This window comes from Apostichopus japonicus, chromosome 3, assembly GCF_037975245.1.
Source record: "Apostichopus japonicus isolate 1M-3 chromosome 3, ASM3797524v1, whole genome shotgun sequence".
Classification (NCBI taxonomy): domain Eukaryota; kingdom Metazoa; phylum Echinodermata; class Holothuroidea; order Aspidochirotida; family Stichopodidae; genus Apostichopus; species Apostichopus japonicus.
Window position 1 is genome coordinate 549,544 of NC_092563.1, and position 13,288 is coordinate 562,831.

Consider the following 13,288-nt stretch of genomic DNA (forward strand, 5'->3'; position numbering starts at 1 on the left):
GACTCGAGAAGGATCTGGACACACGATCGTCATGATTAACTACCCTATGTGATGGAAATTTCGCAGAAATCTGGAACGCTTCAGTGAAACTACGTTTGCCACCTTCTATTTCACTCTCATTGTCTTTAAAATAGAAATACCGGGATAATGTACCGATGAAATGTAACGGTGACTAACGCAGCTAAAAGAAAACTGTAATGTTGAAGCAATACAACAAAACATAAACAAGTTAGAGATTGTACTGAACCAGATGATGATCTTCCGCACTGCTTCCATAGATTAATGAAGTTTCTGAAGTTAATATTTATAACTCATTCTAAAACTAATCCCAATGGCTTTCAAATCGTCGCATCATGACGTCAGTCTGGAAGTCTGAATGATTCTTACGTACCCAGCAAGCACAAAAACGTTCTTAAAACGTTAATAAAACGTTTCGTTTTTTGTTTTGATAACGTTATTTGTGGTGTAATAAATATGTCACGAAAACGTTTTCAGGCTATTATTTCAAAACATGTTTTCGTTAAACATTAATATAACATTAATATCTCATGAAAACGTCATATGCCGACGATTTTATAACACCACATTTAACGTTATAAAAACATATTTTAGAGGCTCGTTTAAAAATGTTATGATAACGTTTTGTGTTTGCTGGGTAGTGCTTAATAAAGTAACGAACACAATTAGAGCAGGCCTACAAATTGCACGTTAAATATATACATGCATGACACATTACTTTTGTCGCATAATTTCATCCATCCTGGTTGTCGATCGCCCTTACATGATTTTTAGATATATTGTCAGACATTTCTCATTTTCACCATTCAATTCAAGATAACATGTAGTAATGTCAGTGCATGAAGACGGCAGGACACGACGTAGAAGTACTTTAGTCATCACACTTTCAGAAGGGCATTTTTCCGGGCGTGCTTCCTGTTTGCTCAAAACAGCGAGGAGTTTACTGTCATTAGTCCTTGAATGTGCAACGGTAGGCCCAAGTGGCGGAGCGTCCATACAGTCAGGGGGCGGATGCCCCCCCCCCCTGACGGACTCAAATGGACTGCTGGCGCCCTTTTCAGCTTTTTACCACTTTTTACTTATTCGCGATTATTGACTTTTTTATTGCGCTCTCATCTACATATTGACATTTGTCACATTTTTTTTGGCGATGGCATCTATTTATTCTTCGTTTATCTGCAAATTAGCAAGGCCCGGAAAGGGTCATTTCCGGCGATCTATAGGGGCTCAAAAATTCCGGTACGCTCCGCGCCAACCCGTGGTGGCGCTCCGCTTAGATAGTTTCGGAAGCGCCCCCACAGACCATTCTCGCCCCCCTTGACCAATACCTCTCGCTCCGCCACTGGGTAGGCCTCTGTGTAAGTACGGGACTTATGGAGGAGGGCTCTAGTGATGTCTGCGATATCACCTGTGTTATATTTTCGGTGTTCCGCCTATACTCAGGGAATTCACTCAAGAGTTCTTTGTAACATGACAAATAATCAATGTTTGGAATTCTTGTATATAAATCACGGCGCCCTACAGTTTCATGGGAGAGGCCACCCGTACCCTGCCCCGACTGATGAATGTTGCTAAGAGTGTGGTTATGTAGAATTGATAATAACCTAAGATATTGGCGAGGTGTGTGTCATGTTTCGGATTCCAATCTAAAATATCAAGCATTGTTATGAAACATTGACCCATGCTCTTCATAACGTAGGTGTAAAGAAATATTGAGCTCCTCAACGGAAAAATTATGCTCAATATAAAATATAAATATGTACCCACCCGCCCCCCCCCCCCAAACCCAGTATTTGGAGTCAACCATGCAGTATGCCCGAGGAAATATTGTACGATGTTTAATACGTATACTCAGTCGAGAACTTCCTCGAACCTCCAATAGTCGTACAAACTGGGACTTAGGTGAGACGAAACCAGAGGACAGTAGAAAATGCAGCTTTTGTAATATTACTCTTAAAATGGAATGGAAGTGTTGACTTTTTTCGACAATCTATGTATGATACAACTTAAAGAGCAGATTCGCTACATCAGGGCCGCCGATATGCGTTCTCCAGTCTCAATGTAACATGCTATAAAAAGTTATCGTGTGTAATCGTGTGTAACGGCCAATATTTTGTAAAGCGCTTTAGCAAATCTCTGGTAACAGTACGGTAGTCAAATGCTGTCAAAATATGTCGCGTTAGGTGGTCTCAGTGCCTCATAAAACATCACACACTCTAGGTTGTCTTTGACAGTAACATGTATTTCGTGCATCTCAATGTACGCGCACCATAGAAATTTCTATGACGCGCACTCATCGAAATTTGTATATACGCCGACGCGCACACTCACAAGAATATCGATAGCGTCGGTAATGTTGCAAAGTCATTGATTACATGTACATGTATCTAAATTAAAATTCAGAAAGACGCACACATTTTTCACGCGTGCATGAAATATTTCTTTCACAATGAATTTGAGACAGTGTGACGTAACTTGAATTTACACCTTTTACGCGCGAGAGAAACTCCTTTGTTACGTAATTGGATTGCTTTTGTCGACATATTTTCTATGTACATAGTTTATACAGTTGTGCATACTGAGAGGAAAGGCGTAAACGACAGGGTAAAATGTCCAAATGGTTTTCACTTCTTACTGAGCCGCTGTTTTAGTTCCCCGGGACAATGAAAGCAATACGGAAAGACTAGAGCTGGGATGGCGAGTGAATCGTTGAGTAGTTCCGTCAATGCAAAGGACCGAGCTGCCAGTATCTTGGAAACGAACGGTTTCATATTATCGGCAACCATAGGCAGCGGCTCCTACGCGACCGTGAAGTCGGCTTACTCTCAGGTACACAAGACCAAGGTGGCGATTAAAATAGTTTCTAAGAAGAAAGCACCGGATGATTACATCAGTAAGTTTTTACCGAGGGAGATTCAGGTGGTAAAGCTCTTGAAGCACCCCAATCTGGTTTGCTTCATACAGAGTATTGAAACAACTAACCGTGTTTACATCGCAATGGAACTAGCGGAAAATGGGGATCTGTTAGATTTTATCAAAGGCCACGGTGCGGTACCTGAAGCCCAGACCGGTGTGTGGTTTCATCAGTTTGTTGACGGTATAGAATACTGCCATCAGCACGGCGTAGTACACCGAGATCTAAAATGCGAAAATCTTCTTCTCAACAAAAACAATGTCCTAAAAATAACGGATTTCGGATTTGCTAGGAATGGAATGCTTTCAGCTGATTCGAATCGTCCCAAGCTGAGCGAGACTTATTGCGGTAGTTACGCCTATGCACCACCTGAAATCTTGTGTGGGATACCATACAATCCTATGTTGAGCGATATTTGGAGTATGGGGGTAGTTTTATTTACCATGATGTTTGGTAGACTTCCCTATGACGATACAAATCACAAAATACTCCTACATCAAGTCCAGAAACCGCCAGTCTTTCCTCCTGGCAAAAATGTCACAGAGGACGCCAAAGACTTAATGTGTAGGATTTTATCGCCTGCGAAAAGGCGGATTCAAATGGACGAAATCAGAAAAGATCATTGGTTCAAGAGGATTGCGCCAAAAGTCAACAAAAAGTTATCTGTGCAAAATAAGAAAGAGAGCAAGGTGGAAGTCGTTGAGCCAGAGGCAATAAATAACGACAGCACGAAGAGCAAGCAAGGAGGGACAGAGAAAGGAGCACTGGATTGGAAACCGGAGAAGAAGGAGAGTAAATCGAAAAACCAGCCGGACAATAAGACCAAGAAAGAGACAACTGCCACAGTAAAGTAGGATCTTGAACTAAACATAATAGTTACTAAAATCATTTCCAAAAGCTGATTTGCATTTTCATTGCTGCTTTGAATGCATGTGAGTAATTTTAAGTACCAGTGTGATAAAACTATGAAGTGATTTATCAACACTGGTGATTTAAAACACTGTAACATCAAACTGTTATATACAATTAATGAGTAAACTAAAATTTCCATACAAAAAAAATCTTTATCTTTATTGATTCAGTCTGATTTACAACAATTTTCTTACTTTCTAGGAGCAAAAGACAAGAAGCTGCAAGAAGTAAGATCTTCTATATGTAAAATTTATCAAACATATTTACATTATTTTATACGACTTCTGCTGAAGAGCATATTAACTAACCAAACTTGATGTCATCAAGCAAATAATAAGTTTGCTCTGCCCCTCCCCAACGCTCAAAATCAGCCTTAACATCAAACGAAGGCTTCCCCACTTTTTGATGGAATAATTTCCTTTAGTGCCAGCAATAAACCAGTACATAGTTGCAATGCATCGCTTGAATAAAAAGAATAAATTTTTGTTTTAAACACCTGCAACTTATCCAGCAAGAACTGAAACTGCCACGTATTTAACCTTTAATGATGTAGTCATCTTGCTTATATTTAAATCTTGTTTCCACCATGCAATAATGGGACATTTCTACATGTTTGATTTTCCTCCACAATACATTTAGAGAGATAAGACTTAGGGGTCTAAGTACTTGTAAATGTTACATGGAATACACATATAAGGTTTGTACACATAAAACAACACAGTAAATAATAAAGGGGACAGACAAAAGCTGATTTTATCATAGCAATGTAGAGAAATAATTAAAGTCCCCAACTTCCAAACCTTCAATGTTTCTGTTACAAAAAAGTTTTCAAAATGTTTGTAAATTTGCAGAATATACCAAAAATAACCTATGAAATGTAATGACAAATACGACACTCTGAGTTCTACTTGGATTAAGTAAATAAATGCTTGTTCATGTAAGTGGTCAAAAACAAAAAGGACAAATATCATTAAAATAAATTCTTCACCTGTTTATAATACTTGTCATACATGTTATGCTTTTATTTAAACTTAAGAGCTTTGGCAACTAACACTTCAGTATCAAGTCATTTAGAGGACAATTTAGAATTTATCACAGCATTGATAGACCAAACATTGCTACATGAAACTATTATTACCGTTTGACACATGAAATGAAAATATACACTTAAGATTCTGGCAATTTACTAAATACACTCTATTAACTTGAGTATGAATAACACAAACCAAAGTAGATGAAAACAAAGGACTAAAGTTTGCAAACATATCCTATCGCTGTTTATGCATAAATATGTTGGATATCACTCAAGTTGGGATATTTTTTTTCAATAGAAAGATAATATATATATATATAGATATGTTTTTACGTAGGGTACTCTCGGGAAACAATAAAACCCTACCGCACCCAATAATTATACACATCGCTACTCGCAAATTTTGTTGTTTGCAAAGGAAATGCATTTTCTGACATGAATATTCATGTGAGAATTGTCCTATAAGAGTGCATTGATCTGAAAATGCAGTTAAATTGTAAAATTATGGGATGACCTTACTATCTCTCCAAATGCTACTTCCATTAAATCTCACACTAAAATTTCCTCACCGCTGGGTCATAAATTTCATACACAAACATTAAGTCCAAAGCTCAGAGGTATAATTTTAAACTTCAACTCCAAGAGTTCATTTCTTAAAAAAATATTTCCCTGCAACCACTTCATACTTTGAAAGTGGAAATGCAAGTTGCTTACAGGAAGCTTTTCCTTTCAATATGGCAGAAGTTGGTACCAATACCACCTTAGTATAGAATTAAGATGCCTCTGTTTCTTTGGGGAAAGAGCATGCTTGGAGGTTAAGTTAATCTGTAAGTTCCCAAAACACTGCAACTCTCCTCTCAAGTTGATCTGGTCAGGGCTCTGACTGCCTCTAAGCAAACTAATATCGATGCTCTTTTATAAAACTTGTGAAAGCATCCACTGACAACTATTTTACTAAAGAAACTGTTTCCTCTTTAACACAGACAATCCCAAAAGGGGTGATTTCTGCTTGTTATAGAAGAAACAGTTCTTTTGACATGGCAGTAAATGATCACACCATCCCCACCCAAGATCAATGGGATATCTGGTTACTTAAATGGTGGTACAATTTCAGCCTGCTAGTTCCGTAAAGCTTGCAACCTCCTGTTGAGTTGATCTTCCTCTGCCAATGTCCTTGATGATGATGCTAAAGAATCGCCAACCTCTGGAGCTGCCTGGAGGTCAGATATCATATCCAGGCCATTCTCATCTGCAACCTCTTTGATGAGTTGGTCAACCTGGTCAGTTGGTGTCGATAGTGTGGTGGCTGCACCCATGGAACTCTCCATTACCTGTGCGGGGAGGAGAGTGGGAAGTGAGGTCAGGATACAAACGGGAGAGTAAAGTGCAGCAAATTGGGCTTGTTTTATTGTTAGAATATGCTGGAAAAACTCAGATTTTAAATTTTGTCCTAGAATTAAGAGATTTACAGATATTTTAGGTAACAATATGAAAGACCCTTACATGAAAAAGCTTCAATTGTACCAAACATTCAAGGACTTGTCTTGTGAAATTGGTATTTTACGACAAACTTGTGTAGCCTAGATGTGGGACAAGTGTTTCTACTGTAAAAACGAACAAACTCAGCAATGTACAACCAATTTGAGTAATTACTCAAGCACATTGCAGTGTAACCAAGGATATTGCAAATTAATTAATAAATTATTAAACAAATTTATGACTTTAATTCTTCAATATTCAGATCAGCGAAACTGTACAAAGTGACACTTATGTTGATACATCTTTGTTTAATACAAGGAAAGATTGCAACAACATAAAAATAAATATTTCAGATAAATTTCCGGCAGTTTCAAGGATGACATCTGTAGCTTCAACAAGACTCCAACTACATTTCTTTCATGAAATATAAAACCTTCTATAACACCACATAAGATACAGTATACTTGTTTATTACAATTGCTTAGTATATAACTGGCAAATGATTGCAGTGACAACGTATGCACAACTGTCAAAGAAATGATAACTTCAATTTAAAGAAATTTCTTCTTTTAGTATTTGTCATACCTGTGTATGTACATCTAGATCTTCAAACTGCGATTCAAATTTCTCCATCACCGCGGAAATCTGAAGAGACGACAAAGAAACAAATATATTTAGAAAACTCTTTACTCGATGTAATGTAGAAAATCAAAGAATGAAATGTGGTTAACATAATTCCAGAAAGTGGATTGTTCCGAGTAAATTACAATGTACAGTAATGGCAGCAAAAACAATCCTGTTTTATTTCGAAACATAACAAAGATGTTGCTCCTGTGGTGAAACTGGAATTTGGAAGTCTTCTGTGTTCAGAAAACTTCACAGAAAACTGTGGAGATGTAGAACCAACAGATGCAAAATTCTCACAAGAATACATGTTGTCAAATTTAAAATAGGTTGATTTAAGGAAGTGGAGAGTGACCAGGGGTAAAATGTAACCAATTTAGTCTTTAGGAGACTAAAATGATCAGGTTCAAAAGTTAAATATTTTATGGCATTCTTAAACAAGACAACGAACAAGATCTATTTTGGTTTGAACTTCAGAAAAAAAACATTAACTGGTGTTGGTCTACGATTCAATGTATTAAAGTACCTCTTTTTACTTTTGTTTTCAGTTTCAACCATTTCACAATTCCAACCAAGTATTATTTAAAACATGATTCAGGGGATTAAGCAAACTAACGTCTTCATTATCTTTGTCAGCAAGTAAACGTTGCCTTGCTCACTCTTATTAAACAAAAGTTCAACGAATAGCTTATCCAGTGTCACAATACAAAATGCATTGCATAACTGGCGAATTGCTACACAAATGTAAATAGTATTTTATGAGAACCAAAATTCAGAACCCTCCACATACCAACACACACTTTTACAACAGTGAACCCCTTGTTATTGGTAACTTGTCACCACCACACACCCAAGTGCCCACAATTCAAACAGTCTTTTGAGGGGCACTACAGTGTACCACATCCATGTGTCCCCCTGGGGAACTTGCCCATAGGGTGCAGCCACAAACCAGCACATGCAACTACATTGACAAGTTACCTCGCAGGTCCCCATTTATACTGAGTAAAGAGAAGTAATGAAGGTAAAATGCCTTGCCCAAGGACAGATCATTACTGGAACCTGCTATCCCTAGTGCATTGTCTTAGCCATTTGTCCATGATGCCCACAAGTGTACAAGCATGTAATGACATAAACTGTACACTGATTTTCAATAACTATCTTACCAAGCAAGCTGACTATTAACAGGAAAGGGGACTGGAATGTTAATTGGCCAACCACCGCATTAACATGTGTTATATCCAGATAGATAACATTCACTTCTGGATCACATACAATATAATTGCTGTAACTTTGCAGTACTGTTGTCATATTAGGGTCTGCACTTCACTCACCTTCTGAAGGTCCATTGATTGGAGAGCTTTATCTAAACCTTTAACTACACTCCCCATGTCCTTGGTAACCTTTAAGAGGAAAAAAAAGAAGATAAATAAATAATTCAACCATCACAAAAGCAACATCCTTCCATGCAGCTATCATCTGACTACCCGATACTCAAAGGAGAGATTAATGAAGAAATCATTCATCCTATGCCTGGTACATAACCAGATTTTTCTTCTTCTTTTTATCTTTTGTAAACCTAGTTCATTTTCCACCAAGTTCACTCTAGTAAGCGGTACAGTTTTCTGTTAAAATTATGAAATATATCTTCTAGTCCAAAAGGGGCACCGAGCCCTCAAGTTGAATTGTTGGACTTGCACAAATGTTTTAAAATAAGATTTATGCAAGACCATTTTTCTCACAGTCATCTGTTTTTGTTGTGTGAAGGCTTATTTTGAAATGTCCTCCTACATCATATCATGATAATCTCATTACCTTTAATTAATGAAACTCTTTTTAAGATCAGCAATGGCGATAACAGAGATGTCCTCATAATGAATGACCGGGTAGTTACTTGACACTCCAAGATTTCTTGCTACTTTTCCATATAACATGTCATATTTGTTCAGCATTTCACAATTACCTGAGTCCCGAATACTAGATTCTGGGATAACAGATGAAACTATTCATGGTCCACTGTTGTCTTTTAACCTCTAACCACTCCCCCCCCCCTCCCACCTGCCCCTGCCCTACTCTCATAATCTGCAAACCTGACTTTTCCCTTCATCAAGAAACCAAGAGGAATGCTTACTTGTTTCATTGTCATGGCAGACTGCACTCTAGAAGAAACAGCATCTATCCTGGAAGCCATTCGTAAGAAGTTAAGGCCTTCATTCTTTTTCCTTATTGCATTTTCAGCATATATCCTAGCTCCTTCAATATTTTTCTGTTGTATTGCCTGGTAAACGAGAAAAGAAAAAAAAGAACAGCCCAATGGCCATAAAACACCACAATGATGCAGACTTAAACTTAAAACAATGAAAATATCTTCCTTCAGATGACTTTTAATGTTATTGTGATGATGGCTTACATCTGACACATCTGGTGAGATAAAAATATAACAACTATATTTGCTTTTCTTTCAGTATCTCCAAAGTGATAGATTGTGATACCAATTTATCATTTTACCTATTTGAGGGTATTTAGTTACAATGGTGTCTGCCAGACCACCACCAAAGCTGATTCTGTATGTCTGACCAGAAATTTGTTTGTCACTGAGAACGGTACAGTATTTGCCAAGTTTGGCTATCATGCAATCCCTGGTTACATCATTTTCAAATTTCTGCAAATTTAAATTCATGTCCAACAGCAACAGAAAACATGAATAAATTCCTGTCCAACAACAACAGACAACTTGAATGTCGATACAGATCTGCTGATTCCTTATGAGCATATAACAGTCGAAATCTACCTTTTTGACTTTAGCTTGTTGTGTCTTTTGATCCTTTTCAGATTTTTTAGAGAGCCTCTCTAATTGCTTGGCAGTGAACTGTGAAATGTAAACAAAAGCAAACAAAAACAGGGTGAATATTAGTAATATGCCTTCCTTCTTCCCTTCTTCACCACTGAAGAGAAATTCTGGGTTTCCCAACTTCCTGATAATTTGTCTAGCTCATTAAGAATTTAAGATATTTATTCAACGTGGCCTGCGGAACAGATGATTGACAATTAAAGTAAATTTATGACATAATTCATACATACATTGATATGGAGTGTACTCACAAGATACTGAAGGTATTAAACTGTTATGTACTGTCCTCTTCAAAAGTATTGCTTTGAAAGTCAATTTAGTTATCGAAATAGTGATTCATCACAGTTCAAACTGCTGGTACAGGAAATGATTTAATTAATATTAAATGTTTTCTCCAGTAACAACAGACAATATCTTTCAAACATGTCCAGACTTGCAAATCTATATTCAGGTTAAACTTCCAAAGTGAGAGGGTTTTACTGTCAGAATGGTTCACCATGAAATACCTGAACGACAGACATTCAGTGTAAAACTACATGAGATGCAATACACCCAGTATACAGTAAATCTCATTCACGGTAGTCCACTTACATACTGCTTACTTATTTGAAAGTCACTAACCATAGCTGATTACTTACTTTCAACTGGAACAAGGTATCTGACAGAGGAAAAAGGAAAAACAATTTTGGTAACAATGAAATTTAATAAACTTGCCTCTAATGAGTTGCAGTAAAGTAGACAATGTCTTTATAAAAGAAACACACCATTAGCAATCATGAGTTTTGGTAAATAATGTTAAGAACGTATTATAGATGGAAGGTTGCAAGATTTCTCAACTCTAGTGTGCTAAAAGCCAACACAAACTAAATAAGAAGACTTATTGGGTTGCTAAAATTATGTAGCATTTTCATTGGATGCACAATGCAAGCAAATTGTTAAACATATATATTGAGTCAAATTATTGGAGAACGTTTCTAAGGTGAAGCATGTCTTTGTTCACTACAATTGTTCCCAGGTAAACCAAATCTTCTCATGTCCTTAAAATGTAAGCTTCTGTTTAAGCTTCTGCAGTAAAACATAATTCTTCCCCTAATCATAACAAAGATTCATGTCCTGTTACTTGATGTGTCATGTGCGTTTATGAAGTAGCATAGGCCATAACCTCATATTAATAATACTTTCCTTAGCCATGACTCCCATTGGCCTACAGCAAATAATAAGATTTTAGAAAAGTGTAGGGTATTCTATATAATTACTCCTTGATCTGCATGCCCCGGGCTAGCGCTGTAGGTTTGAATCTGGTATTGGTAACACAAAGTTTCAAGAAAATACATAAGCTCCTAAAGTCCTAGTCCTACCCTAACTATAATTAGGCCTATGCCATGTAGCTTAACTTAGACCTAGACTAGGTTAATGCTGAACATGTCAATACAGTCACTCTGTCTCAAGAGTTGAAATACAGTGTACTTCATAAGCCTACTACTAATACCAGTACAAGTAGAATACTAGGCCTAGGCTAGTACCGTGATCCTAACTTAGGCTATACCTAGGCGTATTATTATAGCCTAGCCTAAGTTATGTCAAGACTAGTTCATCTTATCATTCACATAGGCCTAACCTAGTCGAAGTTTCGAAACGTTAGGAATTGTAACTTTACTGTTTGACAAACCTTCTAGCTTAGGCATTGTGACTGTTTTTTACCGAAATGCTGGATTTAACAGTAAAATTGTATCTATCCAACTCTGTGGTGACTTCTTAGTAACGTTCTTTGTCTTTCAATGTAAGCGAAATGAAGGAATATGGCCTGTGTTCTGTTCGTTACGTTTGTGTACGCATTTCAAAGTTATTGATACACTGTACTACCCAAACACTAACGAATAAGCCCATGATGAAATTGAGTCATTTGCTATTTTTGGCATTGATATAGTTTTACTGATATAGTTTTACTGATATAGTGAACAAAGCTATGTATGTGTATGTGTGTCTAGTGTAGAAATTACACTTCCTGCAGTCAGTTAACCGGCCAAGCAAAGGACAACAAACATGAAGAATTCTGATTTCTTATCAAATCTGGCCAAGTCTAAATTTCTTACCGTTAGAGGCATCGCGAGACATTGGGAAGTGGGGATCGATCCACGGGGGACGGCAAATGACCGCAACGTTGGGAAAGTGGGGGGGGGGGATGGGTGAGAGTTGAGCATTAAGAAGGCCAACAAAATTTGCACATGTAGCCTACATATGAAGCCATGCAAGCGGCATCCTCTGCCTTCCACTCACTAATCCTGCATCCGCAATATGTGCGAAGATTCTGCGCAAAGGGGAGGGCGCGCGCGGGCCGTGGCCCCCACCTCCGATCTTCAGTCCGGGGAAATGGTTCACAATTTCACATTTGCACAAATAGTTCTTACGGGAAAGAATAGGACCACCACTACTGGTGTATCCTCCCAGCCATTCTTCAACCTCACATAAAGTTGAATTGGCAATCACTTCCGCCAGAGCAATACACGTACCCCGCCCCCCCCCACCCCATTATAAAATCCTTCACTTGCATCTGGGCGATCTGCCTTATTACCTTAATATATATTTAACACAACTTTCCAATTAGGGTTACTTATTAAGCCTAATTGATTGACTAAATATTACTCAGAATGAACCATTTGATTTCTACATTTTTACATTTTGTCTGAGGGAGTCCCCCGAACCCCCATACATGAGAGTTGGTTCCAATGACCCCACGGCAGCATCCCTTCCTTATAAAATACTTCACATATGGCCATCCTTAAGAGATTCTTTTCACTAACTATAAGCTTAGTCTGTCAGGGAAATTTGGAAGTTTAGTTTTATTTATTGTAAATCCAAGGCTTGCGTTAAGAGCTACACAATAGTATAGAAGAAATTTATTCCTCAGCTAGGATGAACCATTTGACGTTTATAACTTTATTTTCTGGACCCCAGACCCTCTATACATAGGGGTCGGCTACATTGACCCAAGTTCAGCCCCACTCCTAAGCTTGATAATATCTTTTTTATCGCCTTTGGGGGCTTCCACAAAAGTTCAGCCACACCCCCTACGTCCTTAATAATACGTGCCCCCTCCCTCACACTTTTTAGTAATGTGGACGTCACGGGTGGTGCAAATAGAGTCAGACAAGAACTATGTTAACGGTTAAATTATGAGTGGTTGGCTATATGTACTTGCTTCGACTTTCGTGATCTGATGCTTAATTTATATTGTAGGCTATGATAAAATTACCATTGGAATTTCTTCTTCTGGACCAAAAATGTGTATCAAGAAGTCAAAAATGGGCACGTACAAATGTTTAAATATCAAAAATCATTATATTAATATGTACTGCCACGCTCGATAGGTTTCTCTCTGGGAAATCCTATGTTCATAACGGTAACAATGTGCACTGCGGCAAGGGCATAGTTTGACAGATTATAGACTCCAGGTAAACCC

General features: G+C 37.8%; 2 protein-coding genes across 2 annotated transcripts; one reads left to right on the forward strand and one right to left on the reverse strand.

The window, feature by feature from the left end:
• The first annotated feature begins 2,548 nt into the window (after window positions 1-2,548).
• LOC139958818 (testis-specific serine/threonine-protein kinase 4-like) lies at window positions 2,549-6,105 on the forward strand. The gene has a single exon (XM_071956183.1). It carries the CDS (start codon window positions 2,713-2,715, stop codon window positions 3,784-3,786), a length of 1,074 nt encoding a protein of 357 aa, XP_071812284.1. The 5' UTR covers window positions 2,549-2,712; the 3' UTR covers window positions 3,787-6,105.
• Window positions 3,983-11,693, reverse strand: LOC139958824 (charged multivesicular body protein 1a-like). The gene is made up of 7 exons (XM_071956197.1): window positions 11,498-11,693; window positions 10,467-10,486; window positions 9,769-9,846; window positions 9,109-9,255; window positions 8,312-8,380; window positions 6,942-7,001; window positions 3,983-6,208 (listed from the first exon to the last, which is right to left on the reverse strand). Exons 1-7 carry the CDS (start codon window positions 11,511-11,513, stop codon window positions 5,996-5,998), a joined length of 603 nt encoding a protein of 200 aa, XP_071812298.1. The 5' UTR covers window positions 11,514-11,693; the 3' UTR covers window positions 3,983-5,995.
• Between the last annotated feature and the right edge of the window lie 1,595 nt (window positions 11,694-13,288).